Source organism: Hemicordylus capensis, chromosome 4, assembly GCF_027244095.1.
Source record: "Hemicordylus capensis ecotype Gifberg chromosome 4, rHemCap1.1.pri, whole genome shotgun sequence".
Taxonomy (NCBI): domain Eukaryota; kingdom Metazoa; phylum Chordata; class Lepidosauria; order Squamata; family Cordylidae; genus Hemicordylus; species Hemicordylus capensis.
In genome coordinates, this window is record NC_069660.1 from 188,810,349 (window position 1) to 188,827,311 (window position 16,963).

At 44.4% G+C, this 16,963-nt stretch overlaps 1 protein-coding gene across 1 annotated transcript in view; it reads right to left on the reverse strand.

The window, feature by feature from the left end:
- Positions 1-7,356: 7,356 nt before the first annotated feature.
- Positions 7,357-16,963, reverse strand: part of MYO10 (myosin X) — a 262,859-nt gene continuing 253,252 nt past the window's right edge. Inside the window, exons 39-41 of the mRNA XM_053246980.1 lie at positions 11,844-12,299; positions 9,762-9,953; positions 7,357-8,419 (exon numbers count right to left, since the gene is read on the reverse strand). Coding sequence (XP_053102955.1) covers positions 8,309-8,419; positions 9,762-9,953; positions 11,844-12,299 — 759 coding nt within the window. The 3' untranslated portion in view covers positions 7,357-8,308. The remainder of the gene's footprint in view (positions 8,420-9,761; positions 9,954-11,843; positions 12,300-16,963) is intronic.

Consider the following 16,963-nt stretch of genomic DNA (forward strand, 5'->3'; position numbering starts at 1 on the left):
TGGCTGGATCTGGGGGAGGGGACTGAAGCAACTCATCAGTCCAGAGCAGCGCTGCCTGGGAAATAATAGAGGCTGCTATGGAAGCTCTAATAGAAAGGGAGGTACAATCGTTATTTCTCTTTAACTGTACCTCGATCCTCTTTTCAGCAGGATCTTTGAGGACCGACTCTCCATCTCGTGGGAGGACCGCCCCAGATGTCAGGGCGGCCACATGGGCACCCACCGGAGGGGCTTGAAATTGTGAAGCTGCTGAAGGCACAAATGCATAGTGCTTGTTAGCTAAAGGCGAGACCTTCTTCTGAGCTGCTGGCACTTGCCATTCCTGCTGTAAAACCTCCGAAAAGGTATTAGGCAAGGGGAACAGGAGTTCTGGTGTGGAATATATAGGTAGCACCAGAGATTCCTTAGAGGGAATCGCCCCAGATTGAAGACCTTCAATAGTGAGACCCAAAGTGTGCATGGCCTTCAGAAACAATGTGGAGAAGTCATCTGAGGGAAACAGGGGCTTAAAATGGGGCATAGGTTCCCCTGGCCCTGTCTGCCCATCTGACCACTCCCCTTCTTCCCTAGAATCTCCCCCCAGGTCCACCAAGTCAGGGGCGGCCTCCCCAGCAACTGCAGCCCCAACATGGCCAGGAGGGGAATGGGGTGTGTGTGTGCAGTAATCCATTCCAGGCGGGTAAGGGATTCTGGGCTGGAGTCCTCTGAGGAATGGATCTGGGGGGTGCAAAGAGTAGAGGATTTAACTCCCCCACACTTCCCATGCTGGCCCTTTCTCCACTTCCTGCGGGATCTTTGATGAGGGGAAGAGCTGGACTCAGAGGGAGAGGATAAGGAGGAACGCCGCCTCTGTTTGTGGCTCTTCTCCCCCCCCCCCCTCGTTGCAGGGCCTGGGACAGGGCATTGCTGATCCAGAGCTTCCAGGCCTCTGGCATATCTTCCCCTGGCGCCACAGGGGTGGAGGGGGCGGAGGCAACCTGGTTGCCTGGCAGGGTTTGCCCAACAGGCTCAAGGGGGGGGGAGAAGGGGGGGCTATCCCCCGGCAAAGACTGTCCCGATGCTAAAGGAGGGGGTTGGAGGCGACCCTGAGTTAACCCCCCGCCCCCTGGGGACTGCCGCTCCGGGTCACGCTCTGCCGCTTGGGCCGTGGACTCCTCCTCCTCCCCTGACGAGCCGGTGGCCTCCGAGGAACGGACCGCCGCAAAAGCTTCCAGCACCTGGGCCCTCCTGCGCCGCCGCTGGGCCCTTGCCTGGTCCGCATCGGCCTCGAAGGCTGAGTCAAAATGGCGGCTGTCGCTGTGCGCGCCCGCACACGCTGCGGTGGCGTGCTGGTCCTTCTTTGAGGCGCCCGCTCCCGCAGTGGGGAGCGGCGCTGTGGATGGCCCTTTGCCCGGAGGGGACGCGGTGGTCCTGGGCGTGGCTGAGGCATGCTTGGCGGCAGCCGCGCTCACAGCAGAGCGGTCCGCTTTCGCCGTTTCCGCCCTTGCTTTCTCGGTTCTGGGCCTAAGGCCCTGCAAGCAAGGCACTCTGCTCTGTTCCATGGCAGAAGGAGGGAAAGGACAGAGTGAAGAACGGTAGGAGGGCTTGGAGGGGAGACGGGGCGAGAGGAGAAGGAAGAACTCGAAAGCGAAAGAGGCTTTTTTTGGGGGGGGAAATAAGGTCAGAAGTGAGGCTGAAGAGAAAACCCGGAGTGGAGTCGGAGGAATTGAGAGAGGACTTATCTGAGGCAAGAAGGAAGGAGAACAAGCTGAAACAAGGCTGAGAGTCCTTTCCTGGAGCTAGCAGGATGAAAAGAACTGGGTGGGGTTACCATCCGGCTTCTTTTATAGCTTTCTAATTAGCATACGTCCTGCCCTGGAGCGAGCATGGGATGATAACCCAGGGAGTTGTCCTCACACAGCAGCCGAGAACTGTATCTGCAACCATTCACTTACGAACATCCATTACTAGGGTTGCCATTCTGCCACACACACACACCCCAATATATATATTTTTTCACGTTATCAAGCCATCCAAAGCTCCAGGATTGCTTTCAATAGGTGCCTGGAGAATGATGCCAATTCCTGGAGACTCCATGCCAATTCCTGGAGGATTGGCAATGCTAATGATCCTATGCCACCTGAACTGGTCTTGTGGTAGCAAGCATGACGTGTCCCCTTAGTTAAGCAGGGTCTGCCCTGGTTGCATACGAATGGGAGACTAGAAGCGTGAGCACTGTAAGATATTCCCCTCGGGATGGAGCCGCTCTGGGAAGAGAATCTCGATTCCAAGTTCCCTCCTTGGCTTCTCCAAGATAGGGCTGAGAGAGATTCCTGCCTGCAACCTTAGAGAAGCCACTGCCAGTCTGTGAAGACAATACTGAGCTAGATAGATTAATGGTCTGACTTGGTATATGGCAGCTTCCTATGTTCCTAAGTTTCCCCAAAGACCACTTCTTTTCTTGTGCTGTATTATGGCATAGATTTAAACAACATTGTATTGAGTTGCCCTTGCATGATCAACATGTTTATTGCAACAGTCAACAGTCTTTTATTAATTGCTGCAGTTTGTTTCAGAAGGTACTTGTTCCAAACTGGTCAGTGAGATTTAGAAATTATAGGATTGATTCTTGTGGCCTTTTACAAAATGCTAATTTACATATTTTCATACTGTTGGCACCTATTGGAAGTCTGTCAACATACAACTGGCATTTATTACATTTTGCTCCTGTTCTTCCTTCAAGGAGCTGAGCTCTGAGTAGTCTCCGCAGACCCATTTGCTCCTCACAACAATCTGTGAGAGAAGTTAGGCTGAAATAATGATAGATACTCTTGAGGATACCCAATCTGCTTTATGGCTGAAGCAGGATTTGAATCCAGATGTCTCCAGTACAACATTATTCATGATATAGTAACTACATTTGGTATTACATATCCCCCTGGAAAGAGTTGTACAGCTCAAAACTTGTTGTGATTGTGATTACTCTCAGGGAAAATAAAAACACCAATCATACTTTCCTTTAGAATCAGAATTGTTTGTTGCTCAGTGACTTGGCATTACAACAGTTGTTTTTTCATCGGATGTTAGTGGTATAACAACCTTCCATTTTAGTTCCTGTAGTTGTATAGATTTTACATGTGTTTCATAGGATTTCAAAGCACTTTAAATTGTGGAGTTGCCTTATTTATTAATTTATTCTCATCCTATGGCTGCTTCATTGCCTATAATTCTAACCAAATGGTTTTATTTTTTATTACCACACAATCTCATACTGAATCTCTGGTTGACTGCCAGTGGAAAGGCTTCTTTGCATTCCCCACATGGTAAGATGTTCATTTGTATTACCCAAATATGACAGATGTTAAATGGTAAAGGATTTTCTCTGAACTCTTGAGGTCTGTGGCTAAAGATGTCAGTTTAGCTTCCTCTTAGGGGTTCTGTCCAGTTCGGCATTTTCTTTTAGTTCTTTTTCACCAGTCCCATGTTCTTACTATTTGAAATTATTGTAATATTTGCAGTATGTGTGAACTGCATGAACGAGGAGGTTGGATTCTCCCCTCTGCACCATTGTATGAGTGAACACCTGCAGTTTTTCATTCTTTGGGCTGTTTAGTATTCAGCTCCCTGAAAACTTAAGACACGCTTCAACAGCACTTGATCTGCTCCATGTTTAACATTCAGCATCCCTATTCCCCAGGAGCAGTGTATTTTCTGCCTAGCAACACATGACTTGCTAGAAGATTGTGTCTCCTATGTCACAATGCTGGGGTTCTGGTCTCCATGGGGACAGATACCTTGAGGCTCACTTTGAAAGCAGGCCTTGCAGAGTTGTGACTGAATTCACAGAGGTCTGTCCAGCTGATCTGAGACCTGTGACCAAAGACATGGAAGGAGGAGCTGGCCATCACATCCAACTTCAGTTAAGTGACCAGAGAACCCAAGGGATAGGGTGGAGTAAGTATTTAAATGCAGAAATGGAGCTTTGGTACAAGGGAGGAAACTGTCTGAGAGACTGACTGGGAAGAAATTAGTAGCCAGGCCCATGAAATCTCTCTAATGAAAGCAGGAAAAAGATGGGAAGCTTCTAGAAAGAATTGAGGGCTTCCTAAGCTTCTTAAAACTTGGAATGATGTTTTGACTTGTTACTTAAAAATACTAAATTTGGTAGAATGTTCTTGCTTAAAGACAAATCCCCCCTCACCACTTTATTTGTGTCAGATGGAGGTTCTGAGGAACTATTCTCTCAGAAACCCTGTTCAGGTGTTATAAAAACTTGTAAATCATGGGTCCAGCACTCGTGGTTTAGTGTATCCATGGCTGAGTAATAGGCACCTAACCTCGGTATATGCAAGAAAAAAATGGGGGGGGGGAGTTAAATCCATGTATCTGTGAGTCAGGGGTAGGTTGAAATCCAGCCATTTTGGGTTTGCCAGAGATTTTATGGCTCTTTTTTTTTTTAAAGGAGTCCAGCACTCATGGTTTCACGTATTCGCGGCTGGGTAATAGCAATAGCAATAGCAATAGCAATAGCAATAGCACTTACATTTATATACCGCTCTATAGCTGGAAGCTCTCTAAGCGGCTTACAATGATTTAGCATATTGCCCCCCAACATTCTGGGTACTCATTTTACCGACCTCGGAAGGATGGAAGGCTGAGTCAACCTTGAGCCCCTGGTCAGGATCGAACTTGCAACCTTCTGGTTACAGGGCGGCAGTTTTACCACTGCGCCACCAAAGCAATCCACCAAAGCAATTTGGTATATGTGAGAAAAAAACAGGGGGGAGGGTTAAATCCACTTATCCACGGGTTAGGGGTGGCTGGAAATGACATTGGAGTTCATTTCCAGCCACCATTTTGGGTTCTTCAGACATTGGAAGCCATTTTATGGCTTTTTGAAAGAGCTGGAAAAACTGATTTTTGACCATTTTTTTCCTCTTGGGGGGCATCCCTGGAACACAGGGAACCAGCGGAGCACAGTAGGGCACTTTATTTGGCATTTTTGTTGTTTTTAGCCCATTTCCCTGCTATTTGGAACCTAATCCCTGGATTCCCATTGCCCGGTATTCGTGGTTCCAGTATCTGTGGCACTAGCTGAGAACGAAATCCCTGTGAATACCGAGGTTTTCCTGTATTCACTTACAGCTTCCCCAGAGCACTCTCTGAAGCACCACCCACCACTATCCACAGTTACAGCATTTGTCTGCAGCGTTGTTCCTGTAGTGCAGGCCTGCTCAACTTAGGCCCCGGAATTGTTTATGAAGTACAAGTCCCATAATCCCCAGCCACAGTGGCCAGTAGCCAGGGATTCTGGGAGTTGTACGAATACGAATACGACGAGTATTTATATGCCACTTCAACCAAAGTTCCCAAAGCGGTTAACACACAGAAATTAATTAATTAATTAATTAAATGGCTGCCTGTCCCCAAAGGGCTCACAGACTAAAAAAGAAACATAAGAAAGCCACCAGCAACAGCCACGGGAAGGATGCTGTGCTGGGGTTGGATAGGGCCAGTTGCTCTCCCCCTGCTAAATAAAGAGAATCACCACTTTTAAAAGGTGCCTCTTTGCTCAGTTAGCAGGGGTTGTAGGCCAACATCTACAGGAGGGCCAAAGTTGAGCAGCCCTGCTGTAGTCAGTCAGTATTGCATCTTCCTCTTAAAAGTTGAAACGAGACATCGAACAAGCTGCCAGTCATATCTGTATTTTCCTTTTAGTTTCACAGCTAAGATAAATTGGTTTTCTCAGTGGCGATCCTGGCAGGGGTGAGGGTTGACCTAAAGATCTCTGTGATAAATGCACTTCACAGAGGTTTTGATGTGTCAGGGTGACTCAATTACCAAATTGGTCTTCACCTGAGTGGTTAACAATGGGCAGAAGGTTCAGCTATTAGGGATGTGCAAGGAACTGGTGTGGGGGGCGGCTCGAAGGCAGAGGGTACGTTTTACGGGCCTTAGAACATGTTCGAACGACCGATAGTTTGGCTGGTTTGAAGGCGGGGAGGATAACTTTAAGCACAGGGGAGGGTGCTCTTACCCCTCCCGCCATGTTTCCCCCGCAGGCGCTACACTTCAAGAGTCTGGCGGGGTGGAAGCGTAACTCCCTGCCACCCCGCTGAGTCAGACTGGAAGTGATAGGAAGTACCCGACATGCACATGTGCGCTGGGTACTTCCTGTCACTTCCAGCCCAATGAGGCAACAGGGCAGCATGGAGGTATGCTGCTGACCCGCCAGACCCTTCTGAAGTGTAGTGCTTGTGGGGAAAATGTGGCGGGAGAGATAAGAACACCCTCCCCTGCACTTAAAGTTATCCTCCCCACCTTCAAACTGCCGGTCGTTCGAACCTGTGCAGAGGCCATTCCTCCAAACAGGTTCGTGCACATCCCTATCAGCTACATCTTGGCAGATATTCAGACTAATGAAGTTGCTGGTGCAGTGAATGCACAGCATACGTTATTGGGAATGGGTGGTTTTTGTCTTTCTCTTTTGTCTTCTGAAACACACTGACTTGCACAGCCCTCAGGGTTGTTGTGAGAAGAAACGTAACTATGTACCCTGCTGTGGGCTCCTTAGAGGAAGAGCGGAATATAAATGTAAATAAATAAACAAACAAACATTTTCATAAGTCACAATTAGCTTCAGAGCGAAAAGAAGTGCACCTCCCCTATAGTGCTTGCTGCTTGTTTGCTGCACTGTACTTCATTAGTCTGGGTGTCAGCCACTATCTCATGTGATTTGGAGGAGTTGCATGCAAGCCCAGGACATCCTTATGTATTTCACCTCCTGCAGAACATGCTGAAAGTATGTGTGATCTGGTTCGTAGGTCACCAATATGGTATTCCACCCCCCCACGAAGCCCGGGTAAATATTCTCATGCAAGGTTAGAAGCACTAGGCTGAGTTTTCTTATGTCTGCTGCCATTAATTTACTGACAAACATGTATCAGGTAAAAGGTAAAGTGTGCCATCAAGTCGATTTCGACTCCTGGCACAGAGCCAGCAATAAATACTAAAACACCCTGAGATATGTCCACCATTTAAAGACATTCACCACCATCACCATTTTCGGATTCACCATCATTGTTCTCTCCGCTGGGTAGCATTTAGACTTTTGGCCCAGCAGTGTGCTGTGTGCTGTTGGTGGACGCTCTTTCATTGCACAGTAGGAGAGCTAGACTCACACAAGGGGTTCTTGCCTGAGCAAAACTCCCCATTGGTTCACAGGAGGAGCTTTTGTGTACAGCACACTGCTGTGCCAAAGAACTGGGTCCTACCTGATATACATATTTACCACTTTATTTGGATGCCAGCTGATGCACATCTTATGGTATACTTTGCATTTGGCAGCTTTTGGAAATTCAACCAGAATACTACAAGTTGAACATTTTAAAAAGAAATGTTTAATATATATATTTTAAAAAACTTTATAAACTGAAGACAAATGATTGTATATTGTGCTGATAATGACATTTCCATATTAAGGGCAGTCTATAAATACAGTTTATTCCAACTAGATGTGTTATTTATAATACAGCAGGTACAGAAATGCAGATATGTTACATATGCATGTAACAAAGGATGAAAAATTCCTCTCTAGAAAAAAATCCCAATGAAAATCCCAAAGTTTGGTACTAAACTGGCTTATAAAGAAACTCTACAAATTGGGACAACTATAGCTCTGGACTATTAAAATGTACAGAAAGACTGTTTACACCATTGCACATTATTATTCCCTTTACTTTAAGAGGTTGTGAAATGCAGAATACAGTTAGGTTAGGAGGGCCATATTCATTCACACAGATGAAAGGAAGCAGGGTGGGGAAAAGGAAGAAGGGAATACAACATTGCTAACCAAGTCCATAAGGAAAGCTGCCTGCAGCATCCTAACAAATACGTTTCTTTCTCTTGTCATGACATGAATCAGCCAGTTGGTTAGTGCAAGATGGCTGAATTAGCTCCTCCTTAATATGCTAAGTGGTTTATTAAAAAAAAACAACAACTGACAAACAATTAAGTAAATGCAAATTGGATCTAAACGTTTTAAGGCACTTCTTACTGCTTGGACGGCAGCGTATTAAGTTAAGGCATACAGTATGTTCTCTAGAGGTAACAACGCTTTGGAAGGCTTGAAGTACGCTAGCCGAAGAGTTTTAGTATGGGACTATGCAAGCAAATATTATATTTCTAAGCTTGCTGAACATTATGAGTTGATTGAAGAATCTCCTAGAAATCTGCTTGTGCATGTAGCCCCAATCACCATTTTTGGAGATACCAACAAGTTGGCAGTGATATATTTTGATAAGAGCACGATGAGATGGATTCTCTGGCTTCACCTGGAGCTGCCTTGGCTTCCGTGGCTGCTCACTGATCGAGAGGTGCTGTAACGCTTTTTCACAATCATGCTGATATAAGCTTTCATCAGTTTGGCAATGTCAACCACCTGTAAGGCAATGACAGCAATGGAAAACTTGTGAATGCACATTTCAAGTATACCCTTTCCCACAAAGGAACATGCTAATATATCATCCCCATGCTTTCAAGTCTGATGTGGTACTGTCTAGGAAAAGCTGTACGATATATTTTTGATGCAGCATGTCTAGTTTGGCTCTTATTTTATGAATTGTTGTAGAAGTCAACTGGGCTGTATTGTAGCCACAGTTATCCACGCTTAAATTGTTCATAGTCAACAAGCTTTCTTGCTTTTTCCTGAAACCAGTAGAACAGAAGCAAAGATTCACTATGGACTGAACTGCCTATAGAACTAGAACACTGAATTGTCAATACTTACATGACAAGAATTTATGACATTGTATGAACATCTTTTAGAAACTATAGCAGATTTTTGGGAAGGATAGTATTTTGGTAGTATTTTGCACCAAGAAAAATTATGCTAACAATCAACTATTGTGCAAACCTATACTATCTTTTCTAACAGGATACAATTTTTGTTTCAATGAAAAAAGATAGTCAAACTAAATACGATTTGCAAATAATGTTTTGATATTGAGTAGAAAGGAAGGCCTGCAATGCTTTGTAACTTTAGTCAATTTCTATACATGCACTCTTTTCACTGGTCTTTGACCATAATAAACTGGAATTGAATTGTTTTGGTATTGATGAAAAATATCCTCTGCGTGTTCTCTTGGTGGTCAGATTCACTGGCTTACATGTCCCACAGAGGCCTACGGGTGTCATAGAGTTGCCTGTGCTGTTGTGCAGCTGTAACACATGCAGCAATGATCCTGCACAAGAGGGCAGTACTGGAAGAACTCACCTCTAATGCAATTACAGATCATGTGCTACTTCCACTGGGAATAATGGAAGTTGTGTGCAACATGTGACTGGGCAAGAGGCTGGTAGTTCTGGTACTGCATTTTTGCGCAGCACCATTGCCATATGTGTTAAAGCCCTGCAGGGGCGCAGATGGTTCTGCACACCCACATTATGCTGTGGGAAATGTGAGGCACTGAGTTAAGTGGCCTTGCTCCACGTAAGTGAGGGATTCAACGAGATTCGGTGGGAAAGAACGTAAGAAACTGTGTGCAGGATTGTAGCCCTATGAGATGAAGATCACTGAAGTGAAAATTAAGTGGATCACACCTTTTTGAAGAAAAGCAAAAGCACACAGAAGTACATTAAGATCCTGATCACCTTTGTGCAAGCTCCAGAATCCCAGAAGGTCTTTTACTTCCAATTACTGGCACAGTGGATTAAATTCATTCATTCTCTTTTAAAAAGAGGGCAGGACAACAAAAAAGCCTTCAATTTTCATCTTCTCTTACCTCAATGGTTCCAAAAAGCAGCTCTCTCTCATCCACAACGATTTTGTAGATGTTGGCAAAGGGAGCTCCAAAAGACAGAATATGCTCATACTGAAATACTTCTAAAGGCCTGCCTTCTCCACGCTTGTAGACAGAAACAGCATCAGCACTAACTCCCAACCAAAGCTCTTGGGGGAAGCCTCCTTCTTTACACTGGGGGGAAAAGTCAAGGGAAATGGTGGAGAACACATATAGATAATAATTGAATCCTACCACAGGTCTGCAAATACAATACAGTAAAAAACATCAACAACTGGCCAACATGATGCACATTATTCTGTCACTGGGCTGCTTCATGCTGGGGCTGCTACAAGATGTGCATGTAGCCCCAATGCTCTTAAAAATAAGCGGTTGTGCAAGCAGTGCTATCACAGTTATTCACTGCAATGGGAATAACTGCGGTAGTGCTGCTTGTGCAACTGCTTGTTCTTAACAGCATCAAGGCTGCCTACAATACCTCAGCAGTGTAGCCCTAGCACAGAGCATTCTGGTAATGGAACACAGAGCATCATGTTGGCCATTATTTATAATTTCTATAGCATTTTTCAGCACACAAAAGGCTTTACAATTTAATAAAAAAAAGAATTAATTTCTTTTTCAGGGTACCTCCCTCCCCCACTAATCAGGCAATTCATTTTTAATTATTTTGAATATAAAACTGCAGAAAGCAGGTATCATTAGGTGTCCCCCTTCACCTGCTATACATGCACTACCTAAAAACAAAGTGCTATTTAAAAAAAATCAAAGCCAGTCATATATACAGATTTATTTAATTAATCAATTCATTGTTGAGAACTAATCTGATTAATCAACAATTTCTTTAATTGGGTGACAGCCCAGCTTATGTAGCCTCACAACCAGCCAGTGAGGTAGATTATGTTGGAAGCAACCTGCCTAAACCTCCCCAATGACTCCTAGGGTGGAACTAAACTTGTTTTGTAGGTCTACATTCAATGCTCCAATGGGTCACTAAAAGGGCATTTTGGATTTCATAAAATACTATACAGGCATTCAGGGCATTCTTCTGCATTGCAGCCATACAATTTACACTTTAAGAAATAACTGGATAATGTTAAGAAATGTTGATGCCTTCTAATGTTTGCTTATTATGCAACTCATAGAATTGTATAGTAGGAAATGTCAACCAGGCCATTTCCTTGTACTGGCAGTTTCCCTAAGGGCAAGGTGGTTTATAAATGTAAATAAATAAATAAATAAATAAATAAATAAATAAATAAAACCACTTCAGACAATTAGACAGTAATGTTAACCTACAATAAATATTATGTATAAGAATATTGCAGATTAACATTACTATCTAATTGTTATTTATCTAACATCTCCAGCTTGACAATTTTATGTACAATAGCAAAAGGTCCACCATATAGCTGAACTGTTTAGAAGTTGATATGTCAGCGATGCAATGTGCATAATATCTCCTCAACCCTCAACAAAGACTCATCCCACAAAAAGAAAAACTAAAAGTTTTTATACATAAATGTTTTGATGTAACACCATCCTCAGTTAAGCAAACAAATGAGCACAGATAAAAACTGTAGAACAAGGTGGCCCTTAAAACGGGCTGTAGCTGAGTGAGGGGATAAGTATTGATTGTTGCTCACTTCTACATAGGTGCCCATTGTGTTGTGATCATTCAATTTCCAGGTCCCTTAAATACAGCAGCATTTTCTGGTTTCCTTAGTGTGAGTGGGTTGGTTGCTAGGCATGCAAAGAGGTCTGAGATGTGGGTGCAGATTGGAGTAATAGCTGTTGATGTCAGAAAGGTCCCAAAAGTGCCTTAAAGCTAGGGAAAGCAACAATATTCCCTTGTGCATTTGGGTGGGAACTCGTAAGTTGAATGTGCATGACAGCGACTAATACCTTACCCTCCCTCCTAACAACCAACTTGAAGCTGGCTCTGAAGCATGTGAAATGTTATTATTGAAGGTAACTTAATACATTGTATGGCGCAGATTGCATCTTTCACTGTCATAGCATATTCATGGACTATCAGCAACAGCAGCAGATAATTGGTATACTCACCTCTACATCAAAGAGTGTTGACCCATAGCCAGGCCACTCCTTAACCAGACTCATGTATTTGGCCATTGCTTGTTCTTGGTTCATTCCCTGCATTTTTTTCCATTTGTCAATCACACTTGTCCTGGTGGCAGAGATCTCCTCTTTGACCCACATATCACACATTTGATCCTCCTCCATCTTCTGCTTGCTGATGGAGCTACTGCGGAAACTCCTTCTCAGGGTGCCATCCAGAAAGTTGCTCCGCTTCCTTTCCATCCTCTCTGATGGAGCAAACATTTTAGTGGACTGGATAATACGAGACTTCAGCTTCTGCAGTGGGTAGACTTCTTCCATTTCAGGCACAGTGATACTAGAGGAAATGTAGTCTCCTTGTAGGTACTGGAGCCGCAAGGCAGCAAGGAGTTGGAGAGTTTCTTCAGGAGCTGGATAATGGCCTCGAATCACTGCTTCATGTGCCTAACAGACATGAGACATAACATTCTGCATTCTAATTTTCTGCTGCTTCCAAACAAAGAAACACTACCACATACAATAAATACATAGGAACAAATGGGCCAGTCACTTCTCTCTCAGCCTAACCTACCTCACAGGGTTGTTGTGAAAGAGAAACTCAAGTATGTAGTACACCGCTCTGGGCTCCTTGGAGGAAGAGCGGGATATAAATGTAATCATCATCATCATCATCATCATCATCATCCTATCCTAGCTAGGTTACTACTCCTGACAATACACAGATGGCTCAGATGGTAAGAACCACCAGAGGGCAGCCAAGCATCCTCTCCTCTAGGAAACTGGCTTACGTATAAATAGTTTCTCCATCAATATAGTAGCAGAAGATAGTGTAAAGTAAAGTAAAGTGGGTCGGTGTCGACTCCTGGCGACCACCGGACCCTGTGGTTGTCCTTGGTAGAACAGAGGAGGGGTTTACCATTGCCATCTCCCACACAGTATGAGGTGATGTCTTTCAGCATCTATATATTTAATTCTCCTGGGTGCACCTTGGAATGTGCGTTCCGGTGCCCAGCTGATTGGCTGGGTGGTGGAGGTGCCTGATAGGCTGAGGCGCACCCAGGAGGATTGGTTGGCGGCGGGCCCGGCCACGGTGGCGAGGTGGTGGCAGCACTCGGCCCGGCAGCCTGGGCCTGGCACGGGTCGGCCAGAGACTGGGGCAGAAGGTGGGGCGGAAAGAGGTAACCGCCGGCCCTAAAGAGTGCACAGATGCTCTGTGCAGGGTCGGCTAGTCTTCCTATATGGCTGCTGCCTGATATAGGTGTTTCCCATGGACTGAGGGTCATACCAGCAGGGATTTGAACCGGCAACCTCATGCTTGCTAGTCAAGTCATTTCCCCTCTGAGCCATTAGGTAGCTTGTCTACAAATTTAGTGAAAACAAGACACTGTGATATATGCAGTACAATAGAAACAGCATTTCTAGCCCATCCCCAAGTAATGTTTTAATGTTCTGCTTTAGGTTTTGATGGTGCTTTGTTATTCTGGGCTTCAAACAGCAGCAAGGATTCCTTTGAGGTTGTTTGGACAGCATCACTAAGTGAGGAATAGCGACTCAGGAGATGGCTGATATGGCTACTACCTACCATTACCACCACTAAGTTTCATTAATGCTTACAGCAACTTTTAGAGGTGTTGGTGTACCACATCCCTATTTTGCTGACCGATAACTGAAGTGGAAAATAGCACCTTCCTCATGGCCACTTCGTTGAAACAATGCCTACCCTGGCTCTCCCATGCCCAAGTCCAATAGACTCTAATCAAGGAGTTCTTGTATGAGCAACGAGTATTGAAACATGAGAAGGGAAATATCAAGGGATTTGAGTGAAAATATCTTCTATTTATTTAATGCTGTATAAAATTCTATTTTAGAGGTTGATGTTCACAGCTTATTCATTTATTATTTATTTTTCTATTTAAATCACTTTGAGATCTTATGTTGAAAAGTGGTATATAAGTAGTAGTAGTATTTTATTTATATAAAAATAAAAATTCAACTTTAAAAAATCAGATTTAAGTTTTAAAAACCCCACAACATTTCTTTTTATCCACCCTGGGTGCTGGAAAATTGAAAAGATTATTAGAAATCTCAGGAAGAAACAGTCAGCTGCTAACCCTGCGTGCTAATTGCCAGTAAGGCTGTATCCTCAGCTGGAATAAGAGAAACAAAACTTTGCAGACCAAAGTTGGATCTAGCTGAGATAAGATTGCAGAGGTAAGCACAAAAATGTACTCTTCCAAGTAATATGTATATCATAAGCTTGGGCCTCACTGACTGATGAGTGTATCAGCATGCCTAGAGCCCTGAAATTTGGTATTGGGGTAGCCAAGACACCCTACTTAGCAGACAAATCTGAAAACAGGTCATTTGTATACCACTCCCTAGAAATGGGGGAGTCATTTGCCCTCTTTAGATATTATAGAATGCAGTGGCACACTTACAGTGTGGAAAGCAGGGAGGAAATCTTCCCAGGAGCTATCATTCCCTTCAGTTGGGCACTCACGGTTATGTCCAGGGTTAAAAAAAAAAAAAAATCCACTTTTTTGTGTTGGATTTTGAGAACAAATTCAAACTTGCAGCAAAGCCAACAGTAAACCCGAGGTAAAGCCTGCTGTCTGAAAATGCTCCTGGTTAACAATTGCTTATATTTTTACGTTGCGTGGTCTGGGGGTGAGGTAAATATAGTAACTGATGCTAGGTACTGGGATTGACAGGGAGAATTCCATGGATCTCAGAACCTAGAAAGGAGAGTCAGTTGGAAGTTAACTGCCAAGGAAGAGGCTCGCAGAAAGAGACTCAGACTGTAAGAAAGTAAGCTTAACTGATTGTGCTTTGAACTGTGTTTTTCTTGGCAAGGGCCATATTTTGCTTTGCTTTAGTTTTTCTTAGTGAAACAAGAAATCCTCTTTATTTTTAAGACATTTGAACTTTCTCTATTGGAGTAACACCCATGCCTATAGCACTCTCCCTCTATCAAGGACAATGGGGATTTAGTGTGTACAGGTATATCCAAATTTCTATGGAACTTCTACCAAGCCACCCTGGAAACTGAAGTTTGACATATACATAGTCCATGACACTCAAATTGCTAGCACAGCTGAAAAGAAAACATTTGTGCCTTATTTACCCAAACAGAAGATAATTCTGAGATAACTCCCTTAAAATACAGATTAAATACAGGTTTGTATTTAATCTGTAATGGAGAATGAAGGTCTCAGGGAAGGAGGACATCAGTCAGAAGTAAAGGGGAATGCTCCCTTAGAAAGCAACCCTTCCTTGGGTGATGTGCCCCTATCCTCTCGCACAGAGGACACTCCTCCAGGGACTGTGGGCCTCCTAGTAGCGAGTGATTTGTTTGTTAGAGGCATAGAGAGATGGGTTTGTGACCTGCCTGTAGCCTGCACGATGATTTGCCTGCCTGGTGTGAAGGTTGAGGACGTCACCAGCATCTAGATAGGCAGTGCTGGTGAGGGGTCAATTGACATGGTGCACGTTGGCACCAACAATGTTGGGAAACGCAGTTGGAAGATCTTGGAAGCCAAATTTATTTATTTATCTATCACATTTTTATACCGCCCAAAATGCGAGTTTAGGCTGCTAGATAGCATATTGAAGTCCAGGACATTATCTGAAGTGCTACCTGTTCCACGTGCGGAGCCAGCAAGACAGATGGAGCTGAGGGGTCAGCTTCTCAGGCTTGGAGGCTGAAGAACTGGGCCAATTTGAGACGTTGAGAGGGGATGTCATGTGGATAAAGGTGATACAGTTGACACAGTATAATTGGATTTCCAAAAAGCTTTTGACAAAGTTCCCCACCAAAGGCACTAGAAGAGACTTAGCAGTCATGAGATAAGGAGACAGGATCATGTGTGGACTAGTAACTGGTTGAAGGACAGGAAACAGAGGGTAGGAATAAATGGACAGTTTTCACAATGAACTAAGAAGTACTGGGACCAGTGCTCTTTAGCATATTCATAAATGATCTAGAAGTTGGGGTAAGCAGCCAAGTGACCAAACTTGCAGATAATTAATTAATTAACCGTATTTTTATACTGCCCAAGACTTGTGTCTCTGGGCAGTTTACAACAGAGGCGTAACTATAGGGGGGGCAGGGGGGGCACGTGCCCCGGGCGCCATCTTTTCTGGTCACGGGGGGCGCCGCCATGACAAAATTTTTTTTTAAATTTTTTTAAATTTTTTGTTAATACAAATGTTTCCTGCTCAGTGCAGCAGCGCTGCAGCAGTCAAGGGAGCGCTTTGGCGCCCCCTCCCCCACAAGCTGTCCCTTCCGTGCTGCCCGTGCCCCCCCCCATTGCTTTGCTGGCGCCTGGCAGCCAGTCAGTGGCCTGGCTTGGCGGCGGGCGCTTGTGAGGAAAAACCGAAGTATAATGTAGTATGTTGGGGGCGCGCAGGGGCGCCATTTTAGTGCTTGCCCCGGGCACCGTTTTCCCTAGTTACGCCTCTGGTTTACAACAAGATAAAAACAACATTAAAACATTAGTTAAAAACAAAAACAAGAAATTTAAAACAACAATTTAAAATTTTTAAAAACAATATTCTAAAACAACATTAAAAACAATCAAAACAGTATCAATTAAAAGCCTGGGTGAACAGATGCATCTTTAAAGACTTTTTAAAAATTGTCAGAGATGGGGAGGCTCTTATTTCACTAGGGAGTGCATTCCAAAGCCTCGGGGCAGCAACGGAGAAGGCACGTCCCTGAGTAGCCACCAGATGAGCCGGTGGCAAATGCAGACGGACCTCTTCTGATGATCTCAATGGGTGGTGGGGTTCATAACGAAGAAGACGTTCTCTTAAATACCCAGGGCCCAAGCTGTTTAGGGCTTTGTAGGTTATAACGAACACCTTGAATTTTGCCCGGAAACGTATCGGCAACCAGTGTAACTCCTTCAATACAGGAGTAATATGGTCTCTCCTAGATGACCCAGAGACCAGCCTGGTTGCCGCATTCTGAACCAACTGTATTTTCTAGACTACATACAAGGGCAGCCCAACATAGAGCGCATTACAGTAATCCAGTCTGGAGTTTACCAGATGTACCACTGTTTTGAGGTCATCTATCTCAAGGAACGGACGCAGCTGGCATATCA